The 16,016-nt window shown below is 34.7% G+C and overlaps 2 protein-coding genes across 2 annotated transcripts; one reads left to right on the top strand and one right to left on the bottom strand.

The window, feature by feature from the left end:
* Window positions 1-5,009: 5,009 nt before the first annotated feature.
* On the top strand, window positions 5,010-7,485 carry LOC143536528 (putative indole-3-acetic acid-amido synthetase GH3.1). Its single transcript, XM_077030499.1, has 3 exons — window positions 5,010-5,385; window positions 5,601-5,702; window positions 5,802-7,485. The coding sequence occupies exons 1-3, from the start codon at window positions 5,069-5,071 to the stop codon at window positions 7,168-7,170; spliced, it is 1,788 nt and encodes a 595-aa protein (XP_076886614.1). The 5' UTR covers window positions 5,010-5,068; the 3' UTR covers window positions 7,171-7,485.
* Window positions 7,486-10,695: 3,210 nt separating this feature from the next.
* On the bottom strand, window positions 10,696-15,798 carry LOC143536532 (thioredoxin domain-containing protein 9 homolog). Its single transcript, XM_077030504.1, has 4 exons — window positions 15,614-15,798; window positions 15,262-15,537; window positions 11,046-11,204; window positions 10,696-10,968 (listed from the first exon to the last, which is right to left on the bottom strand). Exons 1-4 carry the CDS (start codon window positions 15,632-15,634, stop codon window positions 10,795-10,797), a joined length of 630 nt encoding a protein of 209 aa, XP_076886619.1. The 5' UTR covers window positions 15,635-15,798; the 3' UTR covers window positions 10,696-10,794.
* Between the last annotated feature and the right edge of the window lie 218 nt (window positions 15,799-16,016).

The raw sequence follows: 16,016 nt of genomic DNA, 5'->3' as shown, positions 1-16,016 counted from the left end.
TTAAGATTTTATAAAAACAAAAGACTAAAATTTTATAAGAAATATGTTTTACAAAAATTATGAGAAAGTAATTCAGGAAGAAATTACCTATATGTTATTTTGCAAAAATTTCTCCCACTCACGTAACTACTATATAATTTTATGGCTTTTGATTGGTGGTTAGCTAGTGGGTAACGTTGATACTTGATTGACAGTTATTTTTTATTTTATTTTCTTTCTATGGTTTATACTTACAAGCATAATTTACAATCTTCTATTGCAAATCATATATTTATGTTTTTTTCTCTTAGATTATTAGTAAAAGTACAAAATAACCATTATAGTTTATCTTTAAATATTGTAATAAACCCTATACTTTATAATTTTATTTGAGGTTTCAAGTTTCATGAAAAAAGAAAACGAGGTTTCAGAATCTCGAGGCATTTAAATTTGTACCTTATGAATGATTATAGCTGCTAAACAAACTTAGATATAACCATGATGATTTGCAAAACTTAAGCAAGGATTAAGAAAAAAAAATGCAGGTCTAAGTATAGAGTATGCTGATCAACGTATTGCACGTTTGTAGGGCTGCAATACTCTATGCTCAAAACCTTCTGTCTTACACTGATTGAGTCAATTTAAAGTACATTGCTTCAGTGTGCTCTACTCCGAGCCTCATATTTTTGCAAGAACATTCCATATTACAAAATTTCACATGTGAAACTTGAATTTCATATGTGAAACAAACAAAGGCATAGCTATAATTTTTGCGTATCTTTTTATGTATATCTCCTCAATGTTTGTGTTTATATTCAACTCTCGAGTTGCACAAGAATAATATTTTTTTAATAAACTATGTAATTAACTAGTTACTAATCTCAAACTCAAAGATAACTATTTTTCATTTGTTTAAACTTACTTCAGTATGACTTAACAAATGCAAACTTTAGCACATCATGCGATGTTTATCATGTCATATTACATGGTTTCAAAATAAGAAGAAAAAAAAGAGTATGGAACCTACTTCCGCAACTTTCTTACATAAAATTTAAATGGTATAATAACAAATATTCAGGTGTTCGGATAACACATCTGAAAAAGAGGTTATCATTTCCTTTTTGCCTCAAAACATTTATCCCAATCCATTGTGATGATGAACAAGATTGGGGAAAGTGGGTCCCACTGTCTCACACCACGACCAATTGTAAACTCATTTTTCGATGATCCGTTGAACAATTATTCGATGTGTCGAATGTAAAAACAAATATAGTAAAAATGTGTTCTTAGTTACCTTAGAGTGTAGTCTGTAGTATAGAAAGTAGGGTTGTCGTATCCAGGAACCAATGGAAAAATGCTATTTGTATATTAATATAAAGTAGACAAATGATATCAAGCTGAATATAAGAAACTGATTATGAATGTTGTTGAAAAGCCCATTAACTTTAAGTTGTAAAAATCAATAGGAGAAAACATTGACCACTCCGGGATTCAGGTTCAACAATTAAGTGATAATTATGAAGTCGAACTTATTTCTATTAACAAAACTATCACTCTATGCAAGAACACAAAATAGTATCAAACTATTAATGACGTAAAGAAATCAAAATCGAATGTAAATGATTCACAATAATCAAAACACAATCGAATCATTTAACTATTTAAATCACAAGTTGAATGAAACGTAACTTAACGGGTTAGAAATTCAATCCAAAATATATGAATAAAACCAAATCAAATAGTATCTTACATGAACCTTTCACCCGAAGATGATCACCGAGGTTTTAGCGATGCCTCGCCATCTTGTCTTCGATTCTAGGTCTGGATTGGAAGGCATTAATCGTATTACGATTCGAGAGCTTGGTGCTGCATGTACAAAACTAAACAACGTAATTGTGTTCGATATGATACAACAGTTAAAACACGCAATATTGAACATTGTAAATCATACATACACTCACTCATCACCAATAAGCCCTTCCAGATTTTAGATAACCCACAATCCATTGTCCCATTTCATCACAAAACCCGTTTGAGCCATATTGGAGTTAACGAAAAATAAACTTGTTTACTTTAACGATGAGGATTTATGTTATTTGAGTTGTATTCTCATACTAAATAAAAATTGATTGAACTACGTTTGCAACCCGTCCGTTACAATTGTACTTAACATCCAAGTATACGCTCAACTTTATCATAAAATCCAGTATTTTTATATCTACTATTATAATACATAAAAATGTTTATTGAACCACAAATCCCTTAATTGGCCTAATAGTTTGCCAAGTAGCACTCTCATGTATTAACCTATAAATTCTAATTAAATTTATTAATTTAAATCTAAAATTTAATTAACATTTAAAACATCTTTATATACTCTTATCATTATCGCATCCATTCCTTATCTAGCTTTATCGTGGATTACAACTAAGGGAGTTTGATTCATATTGTAAAGTCATGTTCACTGCACCACCCATTTTATTGATTATGATTGTCCAAACGACTTATTTACTCTTCTCATAAACCTGAAGTATATTGACTCTTGGTTTATATTTTGTTCCAAGTTGCGTGCAATAGATCCTCTTTGTTAATGACAAATTTGGATGTACCATGATAAAAACTTGATCAGAAATATTAGCAAGTTGGGTAGAAACCAACTGATCAGATTATTTTATGCTATTTTGACAAAAAAAACCCCTTATTTACAAGATCAAAAACATAAGCGGATAGAAGGTCAAAATGAATAATTTCGTATGGAGCGGTTGGAACCGGAACATTCCTTGTCCAGTATTTTGATTAGCAATATGGGTGTCACATATGAATACAAAAGCCTTATTATTTTAAAATCGAGCTGAAATGAATTTAACCAATCTTTCTTTCCTTTTTTTTTCTCTTTTTCGATTTATTTGACTGATTATGAATGTAAAAATCGAACTAAATGAATGAGACAAGTGTTTGGTATTAAATCATGGTTAATTTGGTTATTAGTTGTTGTGAATTGCAGGTAATAGTAAAAGCAATAACTGGGCATCAGATTGTCTCATCAATGGTTAAGGAAACTAACAATTAATTCAAATAAAAAAAATTATATATGATTTGTATATACTTTGTTGCTATACAACGTATGATTTGTTAATGTTTCAGAAAAACTATAGTAATTTATTTGTATATATAAAACTTGAAACTTATTTGTAATTTTAGTGATTTATGAACTTTTCATTTTTCATTATTATATGTAATATGTAAATTTAATCAAATTACGTATTTAAAATGATTTATCAATTATATAATTTTTATTATATAACCCGTGTAATACACAGATTCCTAACCTAGTTTACATATATATATATATGTATATAAATACGGTTAAACCAATCTAAAGTCTAAACTCTACAAATTTTCATAAACGGATTTATGCAAAACTATCAAATCATAACTATTATTTGGTCGGTATAAGCAAGTAGACAAAATGTTAGGCAGATGAACGGTACAATGTTGCATGTGTCATCTCATCAACAAATGTAGCTTAAAGATACTTTTAATTCATTAATAACCAAAAACCATATATTTGTTTTCGTTACTTAAAACATTCTTTTAATGAAAAACAATTCATATTGAACAAAATGATCTAGTTACAACAAAGAGACAAGTAAGCTGTCAACAAGCTATGTCGTCACCCATTTTAAATGGCAAAACCAATCATATTGAAAACAAAATTATAATTCTTTGTCGTCGAAAAGTTAATATGCACGATCTGATGAACTTTTTTCAGAATCGTAATAGCTTCGGAGCAAAAGACCCAAATACATTAAAAGCAAAATGAACGAAGACGTGTTGATTCTCGACACATGTTTTCTCACGTCTAGCTTTTTTCTGATTCCGTTTTCAACACAGCCTACGTAATCACAAACCAGGTGTCCCTAAGCCTAGAAAAGGAGACTCCAGTAAAGTTTATACAAGAACGTTTGCGGACCAAAGATTAGACATCTCTTCAAATCTATCCGACAAAAAATTCACATGAGCTTACTTAATTAAAAAAATCATATTATATATTCTAGGGATGGCAATGAAACCCAAACCCGATGGGAAAACCCGAACCCGGCATAAATGGAATGGGTAATACCCGACCCATTAGGGTTTGAGACGGGTTTGGGATTAGTTTTGAAATTTTTCACGGGTTTGGGACGGGTTTGGGAATTCTAATATACCCGACTACCCGACCCGATAACATAAACCAATTTACCCGATGTACTCGACATAGCTTATTATATAACATATATACTATATTCCAAATATTTTATTTGTCGAAACTTGTTTATGTCAATTATTTAAGACATTTTATCTATATGGTAACCATATTTATAATCGATTAGTTATATGTTGTCAAAACCCGGTAGAAACCTAGCGGGTTTTGAGCCGGGTATACCCGACGGGTATTTTATCAAAACCCGAAACCCGATGAAAAAACCCGACGGATAATTACCCGATTAAAACCCGATGGGTTTGAGACGGACTTTCATAACCGGATATAGATTTGAGAATACCTAAACCCGACCAATTGTCATCCCTAAATTATATCCCTATTATATATTATCGTAATTTAAATCAAATACATATTTATCATGATTTTTTTAGTGGTAGTTGACAAATCTGTGTTGGTTTCCCCCACGTACGACGTATGCAACAGTGTAAACTGTCGAGTACGCCGGCAAGCCATCGTTATCACCCGGCAACAATGTTACCGGAAAACAGCAGAGTCGTTAGACTGACGTGTGCCAACTTGGCCCCACGTGTCCCCTAATTATACCTGTACTGGTCCCACCTGTCCCCTTTACAACCCACATCCCGCCTTTCATGTATAATTACTAATTTGTCCCACGACCTCACCTCTCGTCAGCTACCTTCCTTCCTAGTTCCACTGGGCCCCACCGTGACATGTCACGTGACAATTCCTATATAAACTCCTCACTCTTCTCATTCCAAAACACAACACTCTTTCTTTAAATCATCAATAAATCAACTAGACACCTTCTCTTGCTTTATAACATTTTTACCTTAATATAACAGTAATAGTTTTTTTTGTAATTCGATGGCGGTTGATGCTTTGTGTTCGCCTTTGGGTCCGCCGGCGTGTGAGAAAGACGCCAAGGCCCTTCAGTTTATTGAAGAGATGACTAGAAATGCGGACACCGTTCAGGAAAATGTCATGGCGGAGATTCTCGGTCGCAATGCTGAGACTGAGTATCTCCGTCAGTACCACCTTGACGGTGCTACTGATAGGGAATCTTTCAAGTCGAAGATTCCCATGGTCACTTATGAGGATCTTCAGCCTATTATTCAACGTATCGCCAATGGCGATCGGTCTCCGATTCTTTCGTCTCACCCAATTTCCGAATTTCTCACTAGGTGAGTATATTTAAAAAAATTAAAAAAATTAATTGCATTTTTATTCAATAAAGAGTTACAATATATATATAGATAAACCCGGCCTTTGGGCTCGATATTAAAACTCTAAATACTATAAGTTACAATAATATTCAACATGACTAATAAATAATTAAGATCATTTAAAAAACTCATTACATTATAACAAGTTTGACTTAATTTTTTTTGGTCAACAGCTCGGGTACATCCGCGGGTGAGCGAAAACTCATGCCGACGATTCTGGAAGAGTTGGATCGACGACAGCTACTTTACAGTCTGCTAATGCCAGTGATGAACTTGTAAGTTTATAATTAATGACAAAAATATCAAATATTGACGCGTTGACCGTTGACTTTGACCGGTTTTTTCTAACGTGGTAGTAAATTGTTTAATGATAGGTACATGCCTGGATTAGACAAGGGAAAAGGACTATACTTTTTGTTTGTCAAGTCCGAAACCAAGACTCCGGGTGGGTTAATGGCTCGACCCGTTTTAACCAGTTACTACAAAAGCGACCACTTCAAGACCCGGGCATTCGACCCGTATAACGTGTACACTAGCCCGAACGAGGCTATTCTTTGCCCCGACTCGTTTCAAAGCATGTATTCGCAGATGCTTTGTGGTCTTTATGAGCGTAAACAAGTACTCCGTCTCGGTGCAATCTTTGCTTCGGGGCTCTTGCGAACCATCAGGTTCCTCCAGCTGAACTGGAGGGAACTTGCACATGATATCCGAACCGGAACTCTGAACTCAAAGATTTCCGATTCGGATATCAAAGGATGCATGGTCCGGGTCCTACGAGCGGACCCAGACCTTGCAGACTTTATTGAATCCGAATGTTCAAAGGATAATTGGGAAAGAATTATTACACGAATTTGGCCGAACACGAAGTATTTAGAAGTTATTGTAACCGGCGCAATGGCTCAATACATTCCAACTTTGGATTATTATAGCGGCGGGTTACCTAAAGTTTGCACGATGTACGCTTCATCCGAATGCTACTTCGGGCTCAACTTGAACCCGATGTGCAAACCGTCTGAAGTTTCGTACACCATCATGCCAAACATGGCGTACTTCGAGTTTCTCCCACACGACCCGAATTCCTCAACTGGGTCGACCAGTGACCAGCTGGTCGACCTGGTTGACGTGGAAGTCGGAAAAGAATACGAGCTAGTGATCACCACCTACGCAGGCCTATGCAGGTACCGCGTAGGTGACATCCTGAGAGTCACAGGGTTCCACAACTCTGCACCTCAGTTCCGTTTTGTCAGACGCCAGAATGTATTACTGAGTATTGACTCTGACAAAACGGACGAAGCAGAGTTGCAGTCCGCGGTCGAGAACACGTCCAGACTGCTGAACGCGTTCAACACGACCGTGGTAGAGTACACTAGCTACGCGGACATAAAAACAATCCCGGGTCATTATGTTATTTATTGGGAGTTACTGGCTAAAGACTCGTCATATTTTCCAACCAACGACGTGCTCGAAAACTGTTGTTTGGCGATGGAGGAGTCGTTGAACTCAGTTTACCGACAGGGTCGGGTCGAGTGTAATTCTATCGGGGCGTTGGAGATTCGGGTGGTGAAAAATGGTACGTTTGAAGAGTTGATGGACTATGCAATATCAAGAGGAGCATCAATAAACCAATACAAGGTTCCAAGATGTGTAAACTTAACACCAATAATGGAACTACTTGACTCAAGAGTGGTGTCATCACATTTTAGTCAAAGGTTGCCTCATTGGACACCGGAACGACGTCGTTGAACAGGTGATTGTTTAGTTGTCACACGAAACCGACCATTTGCATAAGTCAGATGTAAGAAAGATTCGATGGTTTAGGATTTTTTTTTTTTTTGGTTTTTTGTTTTTATGTGGGTGATTAGTTAATGAATTAATTAAGTCACCAAATTATGGGTGTAGTTTAGGAGATTAAGATGTGGACGTTTGAAGAAAACAAAGCAGGTTTCTTTTGTATGTTTGTTTTCTTGTACGAACATAAGTACTTTTAGTGTGCGTCTGCTTGTGTAGATGTTTTCTCCTGATAAATTGAAACTCCTTTGTTTTATCAGTGTTGGATGGATTATATATGACAATGACACATCATAGAGCAAAACAAAATTAATAATAATAAAAAAATAAGGAAACTGTTTTTTGTTATTTTATACATTTTCCACTTAAAATCTTGTAATCTTTAACTTGTAGATACTCAACCCCATAAAGTCCCTTTTGTAGCGACAAACACCATAACGCTAGTCGTTAGATCACAGATGAATAATAGAACTGTAATCTATATAACTGATGGATATACAAAAAAATAATTAAAATAAATGCGAAAACAGTGGTCCATTGTAATTCTTTATCCAATAATTCAGTATTTATGGTTTCTATTTGTATTAATAACTGAATTGACTGAACCAGACCGCGACATTAATCCATCCTTCATATTATTCTCTTTTATAAATAAAAGTATCGGTACTATTTTATTTATTTGAGATGGGACAAAATTGGATATTTTTCGTTTTATCGAGGTCACTTTTGATTTACCCACATTCAAAGTTGACAGTTAATCAATGATAAACCGATCGAATTAACTGAATCGTTTTCCAATAATCGAAATGTTTATAGCTGAATCAATTGATATAAAAATCTAAAAGCCAAATCATCGGTTACAGATTCCGTTTTAGCTAGATATAATAGAATCAACCCAACCTTGCCATTAAATATACTCTTATAAATATCTTTTTAACTGACATATAATACATAGTATTTATGGCTCTTTATTATTTAATGAAAAAAAGTTAGTTAAAAATTTTGTCTGTAGTAATATGAATGTCTTGGATTAAATTATACTCTTAGGTATTATTTGATAGATATTAAGTATATAAAGAAAACAAATAATGTAAGTTTTGACAGTTGTTAGATTAACACAGTTGTTAGGTTGGATTTAATATATCCACAATTGCATGCTTTAATGAGAGGAACGTGACGTTCATAAATGGATTTGAAATTTTAAACCACAATGCACATGCAATTCTTCTCTTTGGACGTTCTTTCACTTATTTATTAATTTGTTTTAATTTATATTATACTTTTCTAATCAATTATTGTTAGATACAATATTGCAACCAATGAAATATATATTATCTGGTATACAATAAACTATATACTATAAAACAAGTGTTGAAAATGTAACGATTTTAGAAAGAAAATTTAATAATAATTTACATTAAATATGTGCATTGTTCGGCTGCTTTTGTTGAAATCGTTTTTTCTATTTTCTACATTCTTCCATGCTCTGGCAGTTGGGATCTAGCGTTGAGTTTCATGCACGCACAGCTTGCGGTTAGTTAGATTGACGGCAATCATATATTAGTTGTAATGTTTTGGTTCTACGACTTACATCTAAAAAGCGTATTTAAAGATAATAATAATATTTTAGTTCTAAAGGTTTAATTCTTTTGGTGATTTTGTTTAGATTTTCTTCTACATAATATATTAACCCTGTGACTTTTTTCATAAGGGAAATTAGCTTACACTCTTTTTGACAAGCTATATATCTTTTTATTTTCTCTCTTTTTTGTTGAAATTTTAACACTAACAGCTTAACTTTATTTTCTTTTAACAAAATTATATTAAGCAACAACTATCAACCACAAACTAGTTATAAATAATTACATGTACAAAAGATGGTTAGATACCCACTCTATTCAATTAAAGTTCCATATTTTTCATATTGACAATCACATAACTGAAAAGCTAACAATAGAATCAAAAAACAGAATGTTGTTGATTAGGAAGACATTATTTTGAAACGTCAGAGCATCCACCATGTCGTCATAAAAATTGCCTCAATGAGTTGACCACATGAAAAGATCGATGACCCGACGACTTAATAGCCAGCCATCTTGCGTTTCGTCTGAAGTCCACTTGTAAAATTAGTACGTGATTTTCATGGTGATTAGTACATGTTGCAGTGACAAAATGTGGTTAACTTAAACGCCCGTCCAATGAACAAATACAACAGAGAGAATTGCAATTCAAACGACTATTCACATAATCACATGTACCTTCAACAATGGAGGCCAAATACTCGGTGTCTCGGTCCAATGAATACGATAAGGAAATATGAAAAAAAGTCGTCATTTAATTACAATAACAATTTCTGATTATTCAACAAACAATACCTGTAGCACAATGCCTATTGAGATAACCTACTTATAGCAAACATCAAATTTGCACGTACATAATTATATTACACACCATGATGCACCATAATTTCTAATCGGGTATAGGCATTACAAAACCGCCCACCAAATCAGACATATCAAATTACCCTAGTGCTAATAAGTTAGTTATATATGCCCAAGAAACCACACAGCATATAAGAGCATAAGTAATAACACATGATCTTATTTTTTTCGCCAAATACAAAGAGCAGGTTAACACAAATCATTAGTGGCGAAGCTTGTACAAGAACACCGGGGGGGGGGGGGAATCAAAACTTTGGCCGAAAACATAAAAAATTACACTATGTATAAAAAATTTCGGACGAAAATCGGCTAAATTTACACTACTGCGTGAAAAAACAAAGGGGCCGGGACCACCCCTGGCCCTCGCTATGCTTCGCCCCTGCAAATCATATATGTGGATATGCTTTAAATATGTTTAAACTCGAATAACGTTACTTGGTTGAATTGTCAGATTCTAGAAAACGTAGGTCTTATTGTGAAATTGACCAAATGAGATTGAAGTCTTAAATTTGTGCTATAAAATAATAAAAGTCGGGGCTAATTAAGCAAGCCATACGAGCGAGTTAACCCAACCTTGGCTTGAGCTCAACATATTTACAAACCAAGCCGGCACAGCTCATTTACATATTACAAATAAAGTCAATGTTGATCAAGCTTATTTCAATCAAGATTCGAGTGAAGACTATTTACTGAGCAAACAAGTTAACAAACGAAAGATTGTAGATATCAATATAGAGCACATTAAGACCTAGCTTATATTCAAGTTCATAGTTTATTAGTTTAGAAAGAGTAAAGTTTTTGTAAGATTAAAACTTTATTATTTATCCAAACTCTCTTATCAATTTGTAAGTTGTAATCTCTTATCATCTTATGGAGAAGCATTTGATAACCCTACCAACGTATGATTACAGACACGTCTCGATGATCTCTTACATAAAAGCTAGTAAATGGTGATCACGATCGGTGCATAGAGAATCAGTAGCGGTTTACAAAGAAGTCAAGAAAATTAGAAAAGTCGTTTACCCTACTCACCTAAGAATAAGTGATAACACGCCCATATTTATAATATAATAAGAATAGCATAGCCACAAATTTATAAAATAACTACTGTAACAAGCAAAAAAGTTTTAAAATGTGTTCACTCAGAATCGGAACCGTGAGAGTTGGAACCGTGTCGAACGTTTCTCGTGTGTGACTTTGATGGTTTCAAAGATGATTCACCTTCATAAAAGATAACCTGGGCTTTGGCTAACCTCTCCTCCAGTTCCTCTGTGGTAAAATCATCGGTCCCACCAAGCTCATTGAATCCAACCTACACATCATTTAAGAACCATGTCTAACATATGTACAAATACAAATACAAACTGCATAGGCGTTGATGAGACATACCACATAATCATCCACCTTTGCGTTTTTTATAAGAGCGATGGTTGGAAGAACAACAATCTTTAACTTCTCGGCCAAGAACGGGCTTTTCTCTGCTTGAATCTTTATGAATCGGGTCTCGATGTGCTGCTTTGCCAATATGCTCAAGTGTTTGTCCACCACCTGTGGTTAAGAACATGCATCTTGTGAATTTTTGCTTTATAAATTTCATCAATATTTTCAATACATTCTATCAAAGTTTAATCGGTACATAATACAAACAATAAAGCATTCAAAACTTTCTCCCTACAGCCCTTATTATCCGTTTAGCATACTATATACAAACAGGAATCGATGGAAATAATATAGACAGGTGTTTGTTGTTTGGGGCATTTGATCAACTGTTCCATCTAAAGAAATTTAATAGATGGGCCACCTTAAACACTAGAGTTAGTGATTTGACCTAAAGGATTGTGGGAGCGCACTTATCGGGCCTATACATAAGAAATAAGTCGTTGGAACCTTCGAGGGTTGTTGCAATGGTAAACACTTGATTATGGGAGTACCAGGTCTCAGATTTGAATCTTGCTTTCACCTGTTTCCTACCATATCCTATTAAAGGCCATCTGCCCGACGCACGCTGCGATTTAATTGATCTTCTTGGTTAGCAGGGTTGTGACCGGTCCATGAGTTTACCACTATGTTGTCAAAAGCGCTAAGCGCACTCGAGGCACAAAGGTCTCCTCGTGGCCTAGGTGCAAGGCTAAAAGAAAGTTCTCGCACGAGTAAAAAATATATACACACAGAGAAGAAACTAAGAAATAATATGCATGGAAAATTAATACTTTTCAACAAAATAACCTATTATAACTATCATTAATGATTATATACTTAGTAGCAAAAGTTAAAATTACTCAAGATACAAATGTATGCCAAAAGTTCACAAGTAACACCAAAATTCAAATTTCAAATGTCTGACCACATCTTATCCAAAACAGAATCACAGGTGACAAAAAAAGGAATTAACTAGACCAACTGATACCAAGACTGATAAAGTTATAGAAAGTAAAAAACCGCCATTGACGCAAATGCTGTGGATCAGATCATGTCAATAGATGTACAGTGTACTACATTTTTGCAAATAAGAATCATAAGAAATAAAGAAAATATCAAGAATAAATCCAAGAAACCATGAATACTATTACATGACTACCATAACCAATAAAGAAATATCAAGAATGAATCCGAGAGACCATGAACATTATTACTTGAGTCAAAACAATACAAGTAAACGGCAGGCATATATGAAATTTGTCATTGAACCAAATGCCATAGATCAGGTCATAAAACATTATACAAAAAATTAAAAATCACATATATGAAGAAAAACTAGTAAACCTGATGCCTTCATAGGTATCAATCAAGCATCCATTGTAAAAGCATCAACCTTATAAAAGCAAATAAAAGGTTCTTTCGAAAACATAGATTTTTTTCGGTAACGGATTCACATAGTTACGGAAAAAAAGGTTCTTGAATGGAATCCAAAGTAAGAACTTGTAGTTGCAGACCAGCTATAATCGTGTGTAAAATGGCACCTCACCCCGTAAAGTTGAAAGTTCAGTATTATAGTGCACAATGATGTAGATTTAGAGGGTGTGTGTTAGTCGTTCTATATAAGTAACAGTCTAAAAACGCATCACGTAACAAAAACTTTTCTTCATGTTAAAACACTTTAAAGTCATATTTCAGTTTCTTCAATGTGTGAGAAATTAGAAATTTGGTACCCATTGTTCACTCAAATGTAACACAGGTAGTCTTAGAGTGGATGGACGCTAAAATGACCAAGATACCCTTACTATTAAAAATTATACAAATAGATTGTGGGTTCACATGATATATTAAAAAAATACATATTAAGAAACAACACAAACAAATAAATAATTAAAACCCAAACCACCACCACCCTCCGCCACCGGCCATCTCCAGCAAACAAATCTCCGTCCTGCTCTACTCTCTTACGGAGTTCTAGTAGCATCACAGTTTCAAGGGGGTGGCGATTGAGAAACAACATAAAAGGAGGTGGGCTGGAAATGGTTGATTTCGTCAGCTTTATAACCACATAGCCCCCCCCCCCCAAAAAAAACACCATAGAACTACGTGAGAGAGGAGAGCAGAAACGGGTTTGTTTGTCAAAGAGTGCCAATGGCAAGGGATAGTGGTGCTTGAAGTCTATATAATTTTTTTTCTTTATAAATACATAACTTTCAATATTTCAATTGCACTCGCAATATACTTATATAATTTTAAATCATAAGGGTATTTTTAATGTCCATCAACCTCAAAGACTATTTGTGTTACGCTTGAGTAAACTATAAACACCAAATTCTAATTTTTCAAACTTAGAAAAGAAATGAAACAAGACTTTACTGAGCATAACTAGCAATAGCGCTCATTGTCATCTAGACCCTAAAGAGTATACATTTGTAACACACATTTGCCTCAGCAATAATTGAAGTTTTGTTATAAAAAAAAAGACCGATGTGTGCATTTAATTGCATGAAACCTATACGAAATCGAAAGAACCAGCCCCAAAAAACCGAACCGAAACCAACAGTGTGGTTTTATGTTTTTTTTGTAAAAAACAAACTTACAGTTCAGCTTTGGATTTGCATGTAAGAAAAACCGAAAAGCTGAACTGACTTATAGATTTTTATTTTCTATTTTTTTTATTCTAAGTGATTAATACGAATTTAGTAAATACGTAACTCAAAAAATTTTGCCCAAATGTATACTAACAAAATGACATAGACCCAAATTCATTATTTAGGCCAAAAACAAATTTTCAGCCCAACATCTTCAAACTTAAAAGGTAAAACCGAAACAACTTAACCGAACGGAATCCAATCCAATAACCGAAAAAACCTAATGATTTTCAAATTTTCAAAACCCTCGATTTTTTATTCGGTTTTAGCCCAAAACCGACCCAAACAGAACCATCCACACCCTGATCCAATTAGCCCCTAAACCACTGACTTTATGACGATAAAAGTATAAACCCCTATTGATAAACAATCACCTTGCAGGGCCAATTCTCTTGATAGAAATGGCAAAATGATATAAACCCAAATCATTGTTTTATACAAAAATAAAAAAATCAGGCCAAATTTTTCCATAAATCCGAAGCCAAACCCAGCCCAACCAAATCCAAAAACCAAAAAAACCACGCTTTATCATAATTTTCAAGTTTCGTTTTTTAGTTCCATTTTAACCGAACCCGAACCGTGCACACTCCTAATTCAATTAGCCCCTAAACCACTAACTCTATAACCATAACCATAAAACAACAAAACCCAAGTCAACAAACAATCGAATTACGACAAATAATCGAAAGAGGGGTTTCACCTTGCAGGGCCAATTCTCTCAATTGAAATGGCAAAATTATATAAACCCAAATCATTATTTTATACAAAAATAAAAAACCAGGCCAACCTTCTCCATGTCAAAACCGAACCGAACCCAATCCAAAAACCAACAAACCCACAGTTTTTAAAAATTTTCAAGTTCCAGTTTTTGGTTCCATTTTAACTCAAACCCGAACCATGCACACTCCTAATTCAATCACCCACTAACCCACTAATTCCATAACCATAAAACCACAAACCCCAAATCATCAAGCAATCGAATTACTACGACTAATCGAAAGAGGGGTTTCACCTTGCAGGACCAATTCTCTCGATAAAAATGACAAAATAATACAAACCCAAATCATTATTTTGGGTAAAACAGAAAAATCAGCCCAAATTTTCCCATCTCAAAACTGAACCGAACCCAATCCAAAAATTAAAAAAAACACGTTTTTTCAAAATTTTCAAGTTTCGGTTTGGTTCCATTTCAACTCAAACCCGAGCCGTGCACAATCCTAATTCAATTATCCCCTAACCCACTAATTCCATAACCCTAAAACTACAAAACCCAAATCAACAAACATTCGAATTACAACGAATCGAAAGATGGGTTTCACCTTCCAACTCAAAACCGAACCGAACAAAAAAAAAACCATGTTTTTCAAAATTTTCAAGTTCTAGTTTTTAGTTCCATTTAACCCGAACCCGAACCGTGCACACTCCTAGTTCACTCAGCCCCTAACCATAACCATAACCATAACCATAACCATAAAACCACAAACCCCAAATCAACAAACAATCGAACTACGAAATCGAAATCGAAAGAGGGGTTTCACCTTGCACGGCCAATTCTCTCGAAAGAAATGACAAACAACTCGATCACTCGCCTTCACAATGGTAAAAAAATCCTTCTCAGAGAAAATTTCAGAATATTCACCGTGACCAAGTGACACCCACTTACTACGTTTCTCAGCCATCTTCTTCATCTGCTGCAGCCTGCGTTCTCTCAACACTTCGATATCGTCTAGATCTAGCTTCTCTAAGGCTGCTATTTCATCGTCGATTTTGTCCTCTACGGCTTTTGCTACCGTCAGCACTTGTTTCTCTATGATCTGTGAAAGAAGATTAATTTATGGTGTTATGGAAGATTTGTGTTAAAGGGTTGATGAGATTTGAATAAATAAGTACCTCTTGAACCTTGTTTTCCATTGGATTTGAATTTGCTGTGGAGTTTGATATGTGAATTGAAGATCTGTAAGATCTGGAGAACACAGTGTGTTTGTTGAACTGTTTGTGTATTTGAATTTGGATATGGTGTAATGGTTATTGGGCTGGGCTTGTTTTAATTAAGAGACTGGACTATCACTCATGTATGGGCCTATAGCCCTAAACCAATGTCAAAACATTTTTATTTTGGGTCGGGCTAGGAACCGGTTTCGGTTTCAAGTATGGTCAACAAAAGTCAAGAATCGGGCCAGGTAGGAAATGGTTTTGGGTATGATCAAGGTATGGGTTGCGGGTTTTACCACGTGGAGGTGGAACTAGTTGTCACACCCCGATTTAGGGCCTAGGCGTGTGACCACAAGTTGGT

Source organism: Bidens hawaiensis, unplaced genomic scaffold (genome assembly GCF_021521415.1).
Source record: "Bidens hawaiensis isolate Kalapana, Puna unplaced genomic scaffold, B.hawaiensis_p1.1 tig00010811_1, whole genome shotgun sequence".
Taxonomy (NCBI): Eukaryota; Viridiplantae; Streptophyta; class Magnoliopsida; order Asterales; family Asteraceae; genus Bidens; species Bidens hawaiensis.
Note: the sequence above shows the minus strand (reverse complement) of the source record. Positions and strands in the feature narration are given on the sequence as shown.

Excerpts from the sequence above, each read along its gene's own strand:
- LOC143536532 (XM_077030504.1), bottom strand. The coding sequence starts at position 15,634 with ATGGAAAACAAGGTTCAAGAG. Across the intron at positions 15,538-15,613 it reads TGGAAAACAAGGTTCAAGAG|ATCATAGAGAAACAAGTGCT; the intron begins GTACTTATTTAT and ends CTTCTTTCACAG. Across the intron at positions 11,205-15,261 it reads GAGAGAATTGGCCGTGCAAG|GTGGTGGACAAACACTTGAG; the intron begins GTGAAACCCCTC and ends TCTTAACCACAG.
- LOC143536528 (XM_077030499.1), top strand. The coding sequence starts at position 5,069 with ATGGCGGTTGATGCTTTGTGTTCGCCTTTGGGTCCGCCGGCGTGTGAG. Across the intron at positions 5,386-5,600 it reads ATTTCCGAATTTCTCACTAG|CTCGGGTACATCCGCGGGTG; the intron begins GTGAGTATATTT and ends TTTGGTCAACAG. Across the intron at positions 5,703-5,801 it reads CTAATGCCAGTGATGAACTT|GTACATGCCTGGATTAGACA; the intron begins GTAAGTTTATAA and ends GTTTAATGATAG.